Source organism: Bos indicus x Bos taurus, chromosome 2, assembly GCF_003369695.1.
Source record: "Bos indicus x Bos taurus breed Angus x Brahman F1 hybrid chromosome 2, Bos_hybrid_MaternalHap_v2.0, whole genome shotgun sequence".
NCBI lineage: Eukaryota > Metazoa > Chordata > Mammalia > Artiodactyla > Bovidae > Bos > Bos indicus x Bos taurus.
Window position 1 is genome coordinate 96582776 of NC_040077.1, and position 18510 is coordinate 96601285.

Genomic DNA, 18510 nt, shown 5'->3' on the forward strand with positions numbered 1-18510 from the left:
TTTCAGAGTTTCTCTTTGATTTTGATGTTCCGCAATTTCATAGTGTGTCTAGGTATGGGTTCACTTGATTTCTGGAGTCTAAGGATCTGTGTCTTTATTCAGTGGTGGGAATGTTTTGTTATTTTGTCTTTGAAAATTTGCTTTTCCTCATTTTCCTATTTTCTCCTTCTGGAACTTTAAGTAGATAAATGAGGGAGCTTCTCCCATTACCCTTTGTATCTTCCTGTCTTGCATGTTTTCCTTTTCTTTGTTTTTCTACTGCTGTTTTGGTAATTTCTTCAAATATATTTTCTAATTCATCAACTCTTTTTTGAGCTTTGTCTAAAGGCTCTTTAATCCATCAAGTTAATTTTTATTATTCTGTTTTTCAGTTTTGAAGTCTATTTAATTTTGATAGTTTTTTAATCTTAAATATAATTTTAATCTTTCTTTTTTTCTCACTAGACATATTTTATATTTTGCATTTGATATTAAGATAACCATAGACTTTGCTTGTCAATACTGACTACCACACATGGGGGCTTATTTCCTTATGTGTCTAATGACTTATGATAAAGGATTTATGAGATCCTCATTTAATATCCATTCTTCTAAAAAATAGAATAAATAGAAATTTATTTCTATTTTCTGCAAGGTGCCTAGTAGAACTATTGATCTAACTCCACTTTAAACTAAGACCATATATTAGACCACACCAAAGTGTGAGAAACTGTGATTTCTCACACTTTGTGTGAGAAATTTTGTGGTTAGAAATTTTCAGAGAAGAATCTTTTTCTTACTGTTACCTGTTCCACCTCTAAATGCAGCCAGCAGTGAAACATCCAGTCTCTTTCTAAAGGGTGCTTTTGTTTTTTGTTCACCCACTAAGTGATTCATCTTTTGGGAATCCTGACCTTATATAGGAGTTTCCAGTATAGCTTCCTACTTCATCAGGTCTCAGACTAATTTTTTTTTTAATCAGAATACCATCAAAATCCAAGTTTTTAGCCAACAAGTCAGTAGAGGCCTCTATTGTAAGCCCCAATGTGGTGATTGCTGATCCTGTGGAATATTTTCTGGCCTCATATTTTTTAATTTGTAGCTATAAATCATGTTTAAAAAAATGTAAGTGGAGGAAAATTGCTTTACAGTGTTGTGTTGGGTTTTTGCCATACAACAACACAAATCAGTCATATATATATGTACCCCTCCTCCCTCTTGAACCTCCCTCCCTAAGCCATGTTTTAAGCAAGAAAGTTTTTATATTAATTCAGCCTTTGTAGATGTCTTGCACTAGAAAAGAGTTGTCTGAATGGCTAGGCTAATACTGTCAGGAAAGGGAGTCACTAGTGTTATCTTTAAAGAACACTGACCCTGATGTCTCAAACATTTAGGTCTACTAATGAGTGGCAACATTGCCGTGAAGGTATTTATAAAGATTGTTATCTATGAGAGTTAAATGAATTATCTTTTATGAAGTCTCATGAAATTTTGAGCTGGAAGATGTCTTAGAAATTATCTAGTCTAACATGATTATCTTTAGTGTCCCTTTAACAGTTCAACAAACATATTATGTGCCTACAGTGTGTTGCTTCTGTAGTGAGCACTGGAAAAAATGAATCAGATTCTATCCTTACTCCATGGAAATGATTATCTAATAGTATAGGAAGTAGACACCCCTCAGATGGTGTCTAAGTTTAACAACAGAAGTATCACAATTGTGGAACCAGTGAAAAAAAGCATCTTAGTTCATCACAGAGGAATCAGAGAAAGCTTTATGGACAAGTAACCTTAAAATTAAAGGAGTAGGAATTGGATGTGTAGAGGAGGAAGTAAAAAGACATTCCATGTAGACAGAATAAGGTTGGCAAAGACAAACAACTGGGAATCAGTAACACATCATGAGAGTTAAACATAAAAAGAGTAAATGATCTAGATGTAAACTTATATGACTTCTAAAATTTGTGAAGGTGCAACTCATGTGAAACATGTAGAGGAATAAATATTAAGAGAAAAGACATGTTCTTTGAGATCTTTCTCTATAAAATATGCTAGAATTAAATCTGGACAAACTTTGGTCTACTTTCAATGAAAAATGTCTAATTATATGTAAATTGATTCAACATTTCTTCATGTACAACTGTAAAAAGACAAATGACATTTTGAATTCACTAACTTATTTAAGTTTTCATTTAAAAATTCTCTTAAATTGAGAGATATATATCAAAATATTTAGGAGTGAGCTGTTATACTATCTGCAACTTACTTTAAAATACTACAATGAAGATAAATTTGATAAAATATTACTAACTGTAAATTTTCAATACTGGGTATATTATATCCTCTGTTTTATTTTGGTAAAAATTTTTATAATAAAAAGGAAGTAAAATTTTTCTTCTTTTCTATGAAAGAAAGAAAAGAAAATGTAAAAATATCTAGTTATAAAACTATTTAAGTATTTAAAAACAAAACCCCAAATATTATGATCCCAGGTTTATTTCACAATTGTATGGCCATATTATGCTATGGAAACTGTAGAACTGTAAAGAGTCAAAGTCAGATTCTCCAAATTTTAGAATGCTTTGTGTAAATATGGTTTGACAAGTTTCACTAATGATCAGTTCCTCCTGGCACACACAAAAGATTGCATGGAATGTAATTGATGGTGTTAATTTATAAAGGGAGTTTGGTGACTCATTAGGCAGTTAATTAGTTTCTTGCTAAATAATGAAAGTATTTACTCATACAGATTGTGAAATGTTGATCAAAGAGAAGATGCTAATTAAGATCTCTGTGTATTATCTGTATGAGGGCATGGTTTTCCCAGTCTTCTCAATCTTTTGTGAATGTTGATTATTCTGTTTGTCAAATAGCCAGCAGAGAAATTATTACAATCTACAGAAACATTATTTTGGGGGAGTGTTGGTTTTCTCAGTTTTGGAGTATATCTGTGTGTGTATGTGTGTGGGATGGTATTTTTTTTTTTTAAAGAGAAATACTATTTTGTTTTTAAAAACTTAAAAAAAATGAAGTATAGTTAATCTACAATGTTGTGTTAGTTTCAGGTTTATAGCAGAGTGATTCAGTTATATCTATCTATATGTATATTTACATTATAAGTTTCCATTACAGGTTATTATAAGATATTGAGTATAAGTTCCCTGTACTATTCAAAAGGACCTAGTTATTTATCTATTTTATATATAATACTGTGTGTATGTTAATTTCAAACTCCTAATTTATTTCTCCCTTACATCTCCTTTGGTAACCATAAGTTTGTTTTCTGTATCCAGGAGTATATTTCTGTTTTGTAAATATGTTTATCTGTATCATTTGTTTAGATTCCACACAGAAGTGATATCATATAATATTTGTCTTTCTCTGTTTGACTTATTTCAGTTAGTAAGATCATCTCTGGGTCCATCCATGTTACTTCAAATAGCATTGTTTTATACTTTCTATAGCTGAGTACTATACCAGTATGTATATCTGTATAGGTATCACATCTTTATTCATTCATTTGTTGGTGGACATTTAGGTTGCTTCTGCGTCTTGGCTTTTATAAATACTGCTGCTGTGAATATTGGGGTGCATATATCTTTTCTAATTAGAGTTTTTTTCATATTCCTTTCCATTGTAGTTTATCACAGGATATTGAATATAGCTCCTTGTGCTATACAGTTGGACCTTGTTGTTTATCTATTCTGTATATACCAATTTGCTCTGCAAATCCCAAATGTCCAATCCACCTCTCCCTCATCCCCCTTTTCCTTTGGTAGCCACAAGTCTATTCTCCATGTCTGAGTCTGTTCCTGTTTTATAGGTAATTTCTTTTGTGTCATATTTTAGATTGTGTCACATAAGTGGTATCATATGGTATTTGTCTTTCTCTTTCTGACTGACTTCACTTAGTATGATAATCTCTAGGTTGTTGCAAATGGCATTATTTCATTCTATTTTATGTTTAAGTCGTATTCCATTACACACATGCACACACATGTGCATACACACATACACACATATGTACATACACACACACACACACACACACACACACACATATATATATATGGGCTTCCCTTGTAGCTTAGTCTGTAAAGAATCTGCCTGCAATGCAGGAGACCTGGGTTCGAGACCCTGGGTCAGGAAGATCCCCTGGAGAAAGAAATGGAGCAACCCATTCCAGTATTTTTGCCTGGAGAATCCCATGACGGAAGAGTCTGGCAGGCTACTGTCCATGGGGTGACAAGAATCAGATAGGACTTAGCGACTAAACCACCACCGTACATATATATGTGTCACATTGTCTTTATCCACTCATCTGTTGATAGATGTGTAGGTTGCTTTGATGTCCTGGCTATTGTAAATACTGCTGCTATGAACATAAGAATGCATGTAAGTTTCTGAAATATAATTTATATCTGGATATATGCCCAGGAGTGGGATTGCTAGATCAAAAGGCAACTCTATTTTTAGTATTTTGAGGAAAATCGGTACTGTTTTCCATAGTGGTTGCACCAGCTTACATTTCTACCAACAGTGTAGGAGGGTTCCCTTTCTTCCACAACCTCTCTAGCATTTATTATTTGTAGATTTTTAAAATGATGGCCATTCTGACTGGTCTGAGGTGGTACTTTGTTGTAGTTTTGATTTGCATTTCTCTAATAATTAGTGATACTGAGCATCTTTTCATGTGCCTGTTGGCCATCTGTGTGTCTTCTGTGGAGAAATGTCTATTTAGAGTTTCTGGTCATTTAAAAAATATTTATTTATTTACTTATTGGGTTTTGGTTGTGGCATGCAGGATAGTTCCCTGACCAGGGATTGAACCTGGGTGTCCTGCTTTGGGAGCATGAAATCTTAGCCTCTGGACCACCAGGCAAGTCCCTTTGCTCATGTTTTGATTGGGTTGCTATTTTCTGACATTAAGCTGTATGAGCTCTTTGTATATTGGGGATGGCATGAAGCTCCAATACTTTGGTCATCTTTTATGAAGAACCAACCCATTGGAAAACACCCTGATGCTGGGATAGATTGAAGGCAAAAGGAGAAGGAGACTGCAGAGGATAAGATGGTTACATAGCATCACATTTTCAGTGGACATGAATTTAAGCAAACTCCAGGAGATATTGGAGGACAGAGGAGCCTGGCATCCTGCAGTCCATGGAGTGGCAAAGAGTCAGACATGACTTAGTGACTGAACACCAACAACAACCTTTTAGGGAACCAAAAACTATCCCTTTTAAAGCATAAGCAAAATAGCAACAGTTTTCTCTATTGCAGCTTAAAAACTGCATAATTATAGAATAAATTGATCATTGATTCAGACTTCTATGAGGACCTTAGTTCCTCACATGACCAACTCTTGGAAAATCTCATGTGACACTGAAGCACACATTTTGAAGGACAACTAGTTACAAGAACAAAAGAATATATGTCTGGGTCCATTTTATGTAGACTGCATGATAGATATCTGGGAAAGTATTGGTTTCAGAAAAATAAGTATATGTGACTTATTAGATATAAAGTAAATGGATGGGAAACCATATTGAATGCTATCAAGACAGAAAAATATTCAGGACAAAATTGATGCTTTTGAGCTGCGGTGTTGGAGAAGACGCTTAAGAGTCCCTTGGATAGCAAGGAGATCCAACCAGTCCATCCTAAAGGAAATGAGTCCTGAATATTCTTTGGAAGGACTGGTGCTGAAGCTGAAACTCCAATACTTTGACCACCTGATGCGAAGAATTGCCTCATTTGAAAAGACCCTGTTGCTGGGAAAGATTGAAGGCAGGAGGAGAAGGGGACAACAAGGATGAGATGGTTGGATGGCATCACCAACTCAGTGGACATGAGTTTGAGTAAACTCTGGGAATTGGTGATGGACAGGGAGGCCTGGTGTGCTGCAGTCCATGGGGTCACAAAGAGTTGGACACGACTGAGCAACTGAACTGAACTGAAGTTGGTGGAAGAGATTGATTCATTATACTCTATTTAAACAAGAAGAAAGATAAACAAAAAGTAGATCATGGTGGAAAGAAGCAGGTAAAGCAAACAAAAAGTAGGTCATGGTGAAAAGAAGCAGGTAAAGCCATGTACCAAATATGGAAGCCAGTGTGATGAGTTCCATGGTTACTAGCAGTATGTAAATCCAAGCTTTTGTTATGGAGCAAAGTGAGGCTGTTTCCAAGAAAACATTCTCTTCTGTGAGAACAGTGTGGGTGAGGGAAGATATTCTCATTTTCTTATTGCTTCAGCCATCCACAGAACAAATCAAGTATTTGTTTCCATGTGATATGGTGGACATTAGCAAGTCAATTTCAGGTTCACACTGAATTCTTTGCTGTAGATACTGGTTCCATGAGGTTCAGTTATGCTGAGTATTCAAAACCAAACAAACAACTTGACAGAATGAACGCTCTGTGTGTGTGTCTGTGCGCTCAATATATCCGACTGTTTGTAACCCCATGGACTGCAGCCATGGACTAGATGGCTGTAGACTCCATGGGCTGTAGCCATGGACTGTAGCACAATTACACTCATCTCATACGCTAGCAAAATAATGCTCAAAATTTCCCAAGCTAGGCTTCAACAGTATATGAACTGAGAACTTCCAGATATTTAAGCTGTATTTAGAAAAGGCAGAGGAACCAGAGATCAAATTGCCAACATCCGTTGGATCATATAAAAAGCAAGAGAATTCCAGAAAAACATCTACTTCTCTTCATTGACTACGCTAAAGCCTTTGTGTGGATTACAACAAACTGTGGAAAATTCTTAAAGAGATAGGAATACCAGACCACCTTACCTGTCATCTGAGAAATCTGTATACAGGTCAAGATGTAGCAGTTAGAACTGCATATGGAACAATGGACTGGTTCCAAATCAGGAAAGGAGTACGTCAAGGCTGTATATTGTCACCGTACTTATTTAACTTATATGCAGAGTACATCATGTAAAATGCCAGGCTGGATGAAGCACAGGCTGGATTAAAGATTGCTGAGAAAAATATTAATAACCTCAGATACGCAGATGACACCACCCTTATGGCAGAAAGTGAAGAGGAACTAAAGAGCCTCTTGAGGAAAGTGAAAGAGGAGAGTGAAAAACTAGCTTAAAACTCCACATTCAAAAAACGAAGATCATGGCATCTGGTCCCCTCACTTCATGGCAAATAGATGGGGAAACAATGGAAACAGTGAGAGACTTTATTTTCTTGGGCTCCAAAATCGCTGCAGATGGTGACTGCAGCCATGAAAGTAAAAGACACATGCTCCTTGGAACAAAAGCTGTGACAAACCTGGACAGCATATTAAAAAGCAGAGACATTACTTTGCTGACAAAGGTCTGTCTAGTCAAAGCTATGGTTTTTCTAGTAGTCATGCATGGATGTGAGAGTTGGACCATAAGGAAAGCTGAGCACTGAAGACTTGAGGGTTTTGAAATGTGGTGTTGGAGAAGCCTGAGAGTCTGTTGGACTGCAAGGAGATCAAACCAGTCAATCCTAAAGGAACTCAACCCTGAATATTCATTGGAAGGACTGATGTTGAAGCTGAAGCTCCAATACTCGGGCCACCTGATGTGAAGAACCGACTCACTGGAAAAGACCCTGATGCTGGGAAAGATTGAAGGCAGAAGGAGAAGAGGAAGACAGAGGATGAGATAGCTGGATGGCATCACCGACTCAATGGACATGAGTTTGAGCAAGCTCCTGGAGTTGGTAATGGACAGAGAAGTCTGGCCTGTTGCAGTCCTTGGGGTTGCAAAGAGTCGGATATGACTGAGTGACTGAACTGAACTGAACTGGACTTTAGCCCACCAGGCTCTTCTGTCCATGGGATTTCCCAGCAAAATTACTGAAGCAAGTTGTCATTTTTTCCTCCAGGGGGTCTTCCCAACCCAGAGATCAAACCTGCATGTTGCATCTCCTGCATTGACAGACAGCTTCTTTACCACTCTGCCACCTTAGCTAGAATAAAATCTTCAGCCACGGTTAGTGTAATTGGTAACTAAAAGATTGAGAGCTGTAATGGTACTTCTGGTAGCAGAATAATGTCCCCTCAAAGATGTGCAAACCCTAATCTCTGATGTTCTGCCTGTGTATGTTATGTAACAAGGCAAAGGGGCATTGCAAATGGAATTAAAGTTGTCAACCTTAAAATAGGAAAATTAGCCTGGATTATTTGGATGGGACTAATGTAAATATATGGATTCTTAAAAGTGGAAAACGAAGGAAAAATAGTTGGTAAGAGAAAAGAGTGGAGAAGAGATTGAAAACATGAGAAAGACTTGACCTCCCTTGTTGACTTTGAAGACAGAGGAAGGGGGCCATGAACCAAGGAATGCAAGTGGCTTCCAGAAGTTGGGAACAACCCTTAGCTAACAGCCAGGAAGGAAATGAGAATCTTAGTCATCAGTGAAAGGAACTAAATTCTACTAGCAACTGGAATGAGTAAGGAAATGGGTTTTTAATCCTGTCTAGGGTTTTTCCATGGAAAATCCCATGGACGGAGGAGCCTGGAAGGCTGCAGTCCATGGGGTCCCTGAGGGTCGGACATGACTGAGTGACTTCACTTTCACTTTTCACTTTGATGCATTGGAGAAGGAAATGGCAACCCACTCCAGCATTCTTGCCTGGAGAATCCCAGGGACGGCGGAGCCTGGTGGGCTGCCGTCTATGGGGTCGCACAGAGTCGGACACGACTGAAGTGACTTAGCAGCAGCAGCAGCAGCAGCAGTCTTTGATTCAGGTTTGTGAGTCTCTAAGCAGAGGTCTGGCTGAGCTCACCAGACTTCTGACGGACAGAAATAGCTAGATAACAAGTTTGGGTTATTTCAAGCTGTAAGTTTGTGGTAATTTGTTATAGTAACAAGGGAAGATGAATACAGAAATCATTAAAAGTCTCTTTTGGGGAAATCTGAATATGACCTGGCTGATGGGCTCTCTTCTTGGAAGTTTTGTGCACAACTAATGGAGAAGAGTCTTGAACAACACAGAATAGCAAATGCATGTAACAAAATTCCCCACTCTCAAGGTCCTTAAATCCTATGGTTTAAGAAAATTATAATAAAATAAAACTTGATAGTGGAAGAAAAAAGAGAGCTCAAGTGAAAAACACAGCATGAAAGAGGGATAAGGAGTGTAGGCTGGGGTGGGAGGATGAGGGATAAGCCAGAGAAGAGAGCAGATCCTGTGGGGCTTTTAGGCGTTGAAGAGACTTGGCTTTTCCTCAGAATGAGGTGGGAAGCCTTTGGGCTATTGCATGAGGGGAACAAGAATAGAATCAGGAAGACCAGTTGGGGGCCATTGCAATAATTAAGGCTGGAGTTGTGGTGGCGTGGATGGGGGGTTGGGTGGCAGTCGAGGTTGTGAGAAGCGGTAGGGTTCTGGATTCATCTGGAGGAGAGTAGAGTTCATGAGAATTTTGTCTGAGGTGATTATTAGACTCAAATAAATTACTGATTATTTGTAAAAAGGCAAACCCAGATCTTGGAGCTTATCTGTGACGTTCAATCTTTTTCATGTGTCATATTTTTAAACAGTAATTTGAAAAAGTTAGGGTAAAAAAATGTAACTACAACTATGATAGAATTTTACTAAAGGAAATTGTTCTCAGTGGATTTTGGTGTTTCTTACATATTCATTGCTATGATTCATATATATTAGAATCACTAAATAGTTTTAATTTATGCAAATCAAATATTCCTAGCAATGGGCCTTTGATGGGGCTAGGTGGATGAATTTTGAGATGTTTGCATCATATGTCCATCCCATTCTAGTTTACAAAACTACCAGTTTGCTTTGCATTTTGCTATAGGCAGTGACTTGAAATTTTGTATTTTAAATGCATTAACTCTCTGGTTCTAACTGCATTTTTGTTTATTTGTTTTTTAATTTTTTCCTTATCAGAAGGAAACTGTTTCCCAGAATGGGATGGACTCATCTGTTGGCCTAGAGGAACAGTGGGGAAAACGTTGGCTGTCCCATGTCCTCCTTATATTTACGACTTCAATCATAAAGGTATTTAATTTTTTATGAAATGATTTATTTGGAATAGAAACTTCCTTTTTTAAAAATAATAGACTCTATAAGAACTGAGCAATCTCAGTGTTTTTCTTCACATCTTTATAGGAGTTGCTTTCCGACACTGTAACCCCAATGGAACATGGGATTTTATGCACAGTTTAAATAAAACATGGTCTAATTATTCAGACTGCCTTCGCTTTCTGCAACCAGATATCAACATAGGAAAGGTAATGGTATTTTTGTATTTGTGAGCCCCTAAAGGAAAACAAAATGATTACCAACCACTGTACAAAAAACTCTTTTATTATCTGACACAAATATCAAAAAAGATAAAAGCAAGGTTGAAAGCTTTTCAGATACCTAGTTAAGGAGAGGTCTAGGACCTGAAACATTTTGGTATTTTCTTTTGGTTAGAATTACCTGGCTGAGATATATGTATGTATACTTATGTGTCACTTATATTACATTATGTTTATATTATATTATATGATGCTGTATTATGTGTAAAAATCCAAATAGGTAGTCAGCAATATAATTCATGATTTTTTTCTTGGTTACATATGAATAGCAACATCTTGTCTCACTATATGTTCCTGGAGTAACTTTATATTGTATAGATGTGTTTTTCATCTCGTAAGATTTGCCAGTAGGTGATTTCATTAGTACAGGAAAAATTAGAGTATGTAGAGTTAAAGAGGAGCAAGGGGCTGTCTTATAGATCTTCTCACATAATACCTTAATTGTACACATGTGTGTCAACTTAGAACCAGAGACGAGGGGTCGATCAAAGTGACACAGCTCAGTTATGACAGGGTCTAGAGCAGGGCCCTGGTCTCCACATTCTTTATCGGTGCTATTTCTGATATGGTAATCACATGTAAACTTCAGAAACCTCTAGATAGTTACTTTTAGGTTATATATGGTAGACAGATTAGAAGTCATGCTTAAATTCCTGTCACTCAGACCTCATCTATAAAATGCATGGTGCTATAGGGATGAGCATAACTTCACCATAGTCATATGATGGTAGGGGTGAACATAAGCTGAAGTATAAATGATTTTGTGAGGCCCCTGAGAACAGTCATAATGCATAACTCTCCTAACATCAGACGTTTTTCTTTATGCTTGGTGGTCTTTTTTGGTTGTGGGGGAGGAGGAGCAGTGGCATGAGAATTGGTGAGTTGGAGAGTTCCTTGTTTGATTAGGCATTAATAGTCAGGACTTCTTTCCTTAATTTTTTTTCTAGCACAAAATGCTACCACCTTAAGGACTCTTTAGTAAGTTGCTAAAAGACTTCAGTTTTGTATTTCATTGTTGACATGCTTCTTAGATAAAATTAGCTAATGTGAGGAGATTATTGTGTATGTTACAGTGGAGCCAAAGCCAAGTTAATGTAAAACACTTTAAAATAACTTCAATTTCACTGAAATAGATAAACGTTCACAATGTTTAGTGTTCTGTGTTATAAATTTGTGGATTAAATGACAAACGCAAGTCTTTCATAGCTTTTAAATGGCATTAAATTATATCATGATTTTTTTAAAATTTTTTTAAAATTTAATTTTATTTTTTAACTTTACAATGTTGTATTGGTTTTGCCATATATCAACATGAATCCTCCACAGGTATACACATGTTCCCCATCCCGAACCGTCCTCCCTCCTCCCTCCTCCCTCCCTATACCATCCCTCTGGGTCGTCCCAGTACACCAGCCCCAATCATCCAGTATCGTGCATCGAACCTTATATCATGATTTTATTTACATTGAACTCTAATATTACAACCATTCTTTTTGACTACTCTGTATTCCAAGAGTCAAAATATCAAAGGAAAGTAAAATATCCAAAATATATACTATTTTATATGAACATGATTTAAAATTTAACTGAAAAATTTGACTAATTTTGTTAGCCATAGTAATTTTATCTCCTTAATTAGAGTGTTTTATGTTGTTTACAACCCTTAAGTAATAATCTGAGAAAACTTAAGAAATGTAAAAAATCTTTTAATAAGAAAACTGGATATGTCCTAAAGTTTTGATATGCTGTAGGGCAAAGTGATATTACTTATGAGATATTAATTATTATGGTTGTAATCAGAATTTTTGTATAAGAAACAAAAGATAAAAGTAAAAACAGTGAATTTAGAATACATGCCACATTTTTATAGGGAAAATAAGACAAAGATTTTTAAAATATCTATTGTTTTGTTCTTTAAATAATTTTCATATCATTGACTTGACAAATGAGAGAATTACTTGTAATAAAAAAAGGGAGAATGGCTTCCTCAGTGGATCAGTGGTAAAGAATCTGCCTGTAATGTGGGAGACATGGTGATGTAGGTTTGATTCCTAGGTCAGGAAGTTCCCCTGGAGGAGAAAATGGCAACCCCACTCCAATAATCTTGTCCAGAAAACGATTTCAAAAATTAAAGGACAAATAGGCAGGGATTGCTTATGAGGGGCCATGAAGTTGTTAAATTCTTTAGGGTATTATATTTAAAGCATCAGCATACTGTAGAAATTATTATATATCCTTCTGTCTAAAGGCTATATGAATTTTTGGACAAAAATTTAACAATATATATTAATAGACTTCAAGAGGGTCTTATCCTTTGATCTTATAATTTTGTTTCTGAGATTCAAGCATAAAGATTTGGAGTTGGGGGGAACTGAATGGAATAGTGTTCATTGAACCATTAATTATTATAGTGAATGCTTTGAAGAATTTAAATTTCCAGTGAAGAATTGGCTAAGTTAGCTGAAATATATATTTTGTGTAAAGAGTTTGTGGTCTTGGGAAATCCCTTTGTTATTCAATTACTTGGAAGAAAATCAGATAATAAAGTTGTATATAAATTGGGAATGCAAATATTCAAAACAATGGGAAATGATACACAGAAATAGAATGAAAAGAAATATATGAAATGTAGTGTTTCTTTTTGCTTGTGTGGGAATTATGGAGTTTTCCCCCTTCTCTCTCTCTTTTTTAATTTTACACATTATCCAAATATTTTCTACAGAAGTTTAACATTTTATTAAGAGCAAATATGTCATAAATGTTTTAAAAAGGCAGTAAGAGACAGTCTTCTGCTTCCAGTCAGCATGTGAGAAGTTGCAGCATTAAGAATAAGCTGAGTAAGATGCAACATTAATAATTTGTAAAAGCCTGTCAGTGAGCTGAAGATGCCAAGAAATCTAAATGAAGCTAATTGCAGAAAGAGGAAAGCCTCTTCTTATGACAGAAGAAACCTGTGGCTGTATTTATCCCTGTTTCTGCACTAGAAGAGGAGCAACCAGGCTATAGAAGGGGATAAAAAGAAAAGAACCATTTTTAAAAGAACTTTCATCAGACGAGGACTAGAATAAAGGCTTAGAATTCCAAGAAATGAAGCCCAGTCAGGGTGAGCTATTACCCATCAGCCAGTTCTTACCCATGAGCCTTCACTGAGTTTCTGGAGGCAGTGAGTTAAAGGCTGGGGACAGTGTAGGTGGACACAGAGAAACTTCCCAAGATGTATGTAGGACCCTCACTGGGTGAGAGGTAGCTGTTAGCTGAAGGCATGGGACAGAACAGAGGAGCTGAGAGATATCTCTTGGGGTATCTGGGGCCCTCACTTACAGCATGACTGCTGAGGGAGGGCAGGAAAGCTGAGAGAAACCCCCGAGATGACAAATCTCAGTGAGTGAAAAGCCTGATAAAATAGAGCTGAAAAAGATCTTTTCTAGACACAAGAGGTCTTCATCTAAAATGAGACAGTGGCTAGCCGAGAACTGGAGCAGAGCAGCATAATGGACAAACATGTGCTGAGATGCAGAAAGCCCAGGGCAGGCTAGAGAGCAAAGTGAAATTCACAGCAAAGTGAAATTAAAAGACAAAAAAGGTAGGGAATGCTTATGAGAGGCCATGAGGTTGTTAAATTCTTTGGAGTATTATATTTAAAACAGCAGCATACTGTAGAAATTATCATATATTCTTGTGTCTAAAGGCTATATGAATTTTATATAGCTGATGGATGGTTCAGAAAGCAGAAAGAGTTTCTCTGCAGCTTAGAAAACCTTCAGATGGACAAAACCGCAAATAATGGCTGCTAGAGGCTGCTGGTGCTAAGATCCCATCATCTACTGCTGCTAAATTGCTTCAGTCGTGTCCGACTCTGTGCGACCCCATAGACAGCAGCCCACCAGGCTCCCTCTTCCCTGGGATTTTCCAGGCAAGAACACTGGAGTGGGTTGCCATTTCCTTCTCCAAATGCATGGAAGTGAAAAGTGAAAGTGAAGTTGCTCAGTCGTGTCCGACTCTTAGCGACCCCATGGACTGCAGCCTACCAGGCTCCTCCGTCCATGGGATTTTCCAGGCAAGAGTACTGGAGTGGGATGCCATTGCCTTCTCATCTACTGAAGGAAAATTTGGGATTCTGCTCTCAAAACCTAAAACCAGGATAAACAGAATCATGGAAAGAACAACAAACTGAGAAAAACTACAACAAACCCAACCCCAGATTAAAACAAAGTAATCCATCCTCACTACCCAAGAAGCCTGATAGAAGAAGATGACTACCCTTTTCAGCCTATTAATACTGATCTCAGGTGGCCTCTGTCTGCAATGGCTTGGGGCTGGACTTGGATTTCCAGCCAGACGTGGGCTGGATTGCAGCAGTGAAGGCACCAGATCCTAGTCACTTAGACCAGTGGTCAGTGACAAGGGCCCTGGCCCTTTGGCTTTGGAGAAAAGAGTTTCCACAAAGATGGAAAGTAGTGAAGCAAGTAAAGTATTTACTAGGAGGAGAAGAGTACAGTACATGTGGAATAGACACGCAGGGAAAGTCACTGAGTTGCACCTTCATGGCAGTTTAAATCACTAATATGGGGCATATTAGTTTCATATTTCTTTCAGGTTTCCTTTGGTCAATCATTGTGATTTGCCTGGTTCACAGTCCATATTTGGTATATCTCAGAATCCTCCCATGTGTGCACATGCATCTCTTAGCCAAGATGGATCCTACTAAAGAGGCGTCTGGGTGGAACATCCCTTGACGTGACTCCCCTTTGGCCTCCAAGTGGCCCTTTCTGCACATATGTGGTCCAGGAGATCTCCCAACTTCTGGAAATGAGAACTATGTGGTCTGTGCAGGGTCCAGCCTCCTCCCTTAATTGTCCCACTATTCTTATCTTAGAGTTTTGGTCAATAGAAAATGAATCTCCAATTTGCTTTACCCTGGTGGGAGGGGGGCGCCCATCTGCCTCCTGCCTCAATATTATATGCTTCAGTCCCAACTCTTCTGTTACTTACAGTGCCCATAATGTAATAAAAATTACAGAGTAGGGACCCCAAATCTAGAGTAAAAACAAAGCAGAAAAAATAGATGATCCTGATGTTGTAATTTCCAGGTAATGACTCATAAATATGTTAGCTGATTTAGTGAAAAAAGTACATAAATAGATGGGGAAACTGACAGAGAAATGAAAACTTAAAAAAAAAAAGGAAATTCTAGAATTGAAATATTCAATTCAAAATGAAGAATTTGTTTGATATGCTCAATAGAATACTGGACACAGAATGAAAAAGATTAGTGAACTTGAAGGCTACAAAAATTTTCCAAGTGACACATTAAGAGAAAAAATAAATTTAATAAAACCATCTGAGACTGTGAGATAATATGTAATTGCCTACGATATATGAAATTAGGGGTAAGAAGAGGGGGAAGAAATAGGACAAAATAAATATTTCAGAAGGCAATGGCCAGTAATTTTATAAAGTGGGTGAAATAAGTCAATCACAGGTCCCAGGCATTCAGGAAACCCTAGGCAGCTTAAATAAAAAGAAAACCGTACTTTGACACATCATAGTTAAAATGCTGTAAATCAAGGTAAGAAGAAAACCTTAGAAGCAGTGAGAGGAAAAGCACACGTGATGTTCAGGAGAACAAAAACTAAAAGGATGCTTGTCGTTTAGTTAAACAACAGAGGCCTGAATACAATGGAATGACATCTAAAAGTGGTAATATGCATTAAGATAAAGGGAAAATAATGATATTTTTCGGACAGAAACAAATCTGAGCGAATTCATCTTTATCAGACTTCTGTATAAGAATGCTCAAAAAAATTCTCTAGATGGGAGAGAAATATATCAGATGGAAGCAAAGATTGACAGGAAAGAATGAGGAGTACCAGAACAGATACATATGTGGATAAAAATGACAGACTAAAATAATAAGCAGAACTATATACCTATCCTTATTTATTGCTATGTTTATATCCATCTTTATATCTATAATTTAATTCATTTAAAAGTCTGCTGACTGCTTAAAGCAAACATAATAACCTCTCATTAGGGTTTATAAATTATGTAGAACAAAATCTAGATGTGACAAAGGCTAAGGGAGCAAAATTAGGTACATAATTGCAAATATCTGTTTATATGGTGAAATAGTTCAGTATTATTAAATGTAGGTCTGATAAGTTCAAGATGCATAACCAAGTCTCTATAGTAACTGCTAAAAGATAACACAAGTGAAATACTAATAAATACCTGATTGAGTTCCCCATTCCCCAACCCCCAATAAAAGGTAAGGAAATAGGTACAGAAGCTCAGAGAAAAGATAGACGTATAGAATGCAAATACCTATATGTTAGATCTAAACCCAGTCACAGCAATGATCGTATTTGAGGTCAGTGAACTAAACATTTCTCTTAAAAGGCAGAGGTTGTTAGAATGGATAATAAAAGTATTGCTCAACTGTATGCTGTCTTTGAGAAATGTAGACATCAAGACAAAGAGCATTACCAAGACAGAGCAATATTTAAAATTATAAAGAATCAATTTACCAAGAGGAAATAATCCTAAATATATATGCGTTTAGGAGCTTCAGAGTCTTCCCTGATGGCTTGCTGCTGCTGCTGCTGCTGCTGCTAAGTCACTGCAGTCGTGTCCGACTCTGTGCAACCCCATAGATGGCAGCCCACCAGGCTCCCCAGTCCCTGGGATTCTCCAGGCAAGAACACTGAAGTGGGTTGCCATTTTCTTCTCTCTGATGGCTTAGTCGGTGATAAATAATCTGCTTGCAATGCAGGAGACCCAGAACTTGATCACTGGGTCCGGAAGATCCTCTTGAGAAGGGAATGTCTATCCACTCCGGTATTCTTGCCTGAAGAATCCCATGGACAGAGGAGCCTGGCGGGCTACAGTCCATGGGGTTGCAAAGAGTCAGACACGACTGAGAGACTTTCACTTCACTTTACTTCATTCACAATAATTGAAAAATTCACATTCTTTTAAAGTACTCACCAAAGGTTATCAAGATAGAACATATGCTGGGGTATAAAACAAGTTTCAATAAATCTCAAGATTAAAATCACACAGCTTATGTATGTTCTTTGACCACAAAAGAATCAATAGAAAATCAACTAAAATATGTAGAGAATTCATAAATAGTGGAAAATTATGTGACCAATGACAAAAGTTTGGATAAATGGAAACCAATACAATATTGTAAACTAATTAGCCTCCAATTAAAATAAATAAATTTAAATTAAAAAAAAAACTAATGTAAAAAAAAGAAAGCTCAATATATATCAAAGACTGTGGGAAACAGCAGAAGCAGATGTTGAGATAGATTTATAGCTCTCAATACTTAATTAGAAAAGAAGAAAGTTGAAAATTCAGTGATCAAATCTTCCACATTAAGTTATATAGTGTAATACCTAGAGCCACCACCAAAAGCCACCACCAAAAATATACATCAAAATGGAATTCTACAAATTGTTCAAGTAATGCAGGGATGGCCAGAAAATTAAAACACAGAAATGAAAAACATAACAGAAAATAAAAATATAAAATGGACTTAGCCTTAATATTATATCAGTGTTATATTAAAAACAAATATCTTAAGATACCAATTAACAGAAATTAGAAGAGTCTATAAGAAACATGACCCAACTTTGTATGTTATCTACAAAGTCTGAAACTCATTTCAAATATAATGGTGGTTATGTACATACCAGGCAGTGTGCTAAGTTACTCAGTCATGTCCGACTCTTTGTGACCCCATGGACTGTAGCCCTCCAGGCTCCTCTGTCCATGGGATTCTCCAGGCGAGAATACTGGAGTGGGTTGCCATGCCCTCCTCCAGGGGATCTTGCTGACCCAAGGAGCGAACCTGTGTCTCTTATGTCTCCTGCATTGGCAGGCAGGTTCTCTACAGCTCGCGCCACCTGGAAAGCCCTAGTTTAGTTATCTCTCTTAATTATTCTAATCATTTGCCACAAACTGTGCAGCAATAAAAAAGTACAAACTTGGTATGAGTAACAACCTGAATGGATCTTGAGGTTATTACTCTGAGTGAAAAAAGCCAGATTTAAAGTTCATGTTCTGTAGGATTTCATTTCTCCATTTATGAAACGACAGAATTGCAGAGATAGAAAACAGATTAATGTTTGGTGGGTGATAAGGATGGTGGAGAGGAAGAGGGTAGGTATGACTGTAAAAGGAACAGCAGGAGGAAGA

General features: G+C 37.1%; 1 protein-coding gene across 1 annotated transcript in view; it reads left to right on the forward strand.

Annotated features, from left to right (window-relative positions):
• PTH2R (parathyroid hormone 2 receptor) overlaps positions 1–18510 on the forward strand; it is an 85568-nt gene that overhangs the window by 9611 nt on the left and 57447 nt on the right. The window contains exons 3-4 of the mRNA XM_027565941.1: positions 9890–10000; positions 10112–10233. Coding sequence (XP_027421742.1) covers positions 9890–10000; positions 10112–10233 — 233 coding nt within the window. The remainder of the gene's footprint in view (positions 1–9889; positions 10001–10111; positions 10234–18510) is intronic.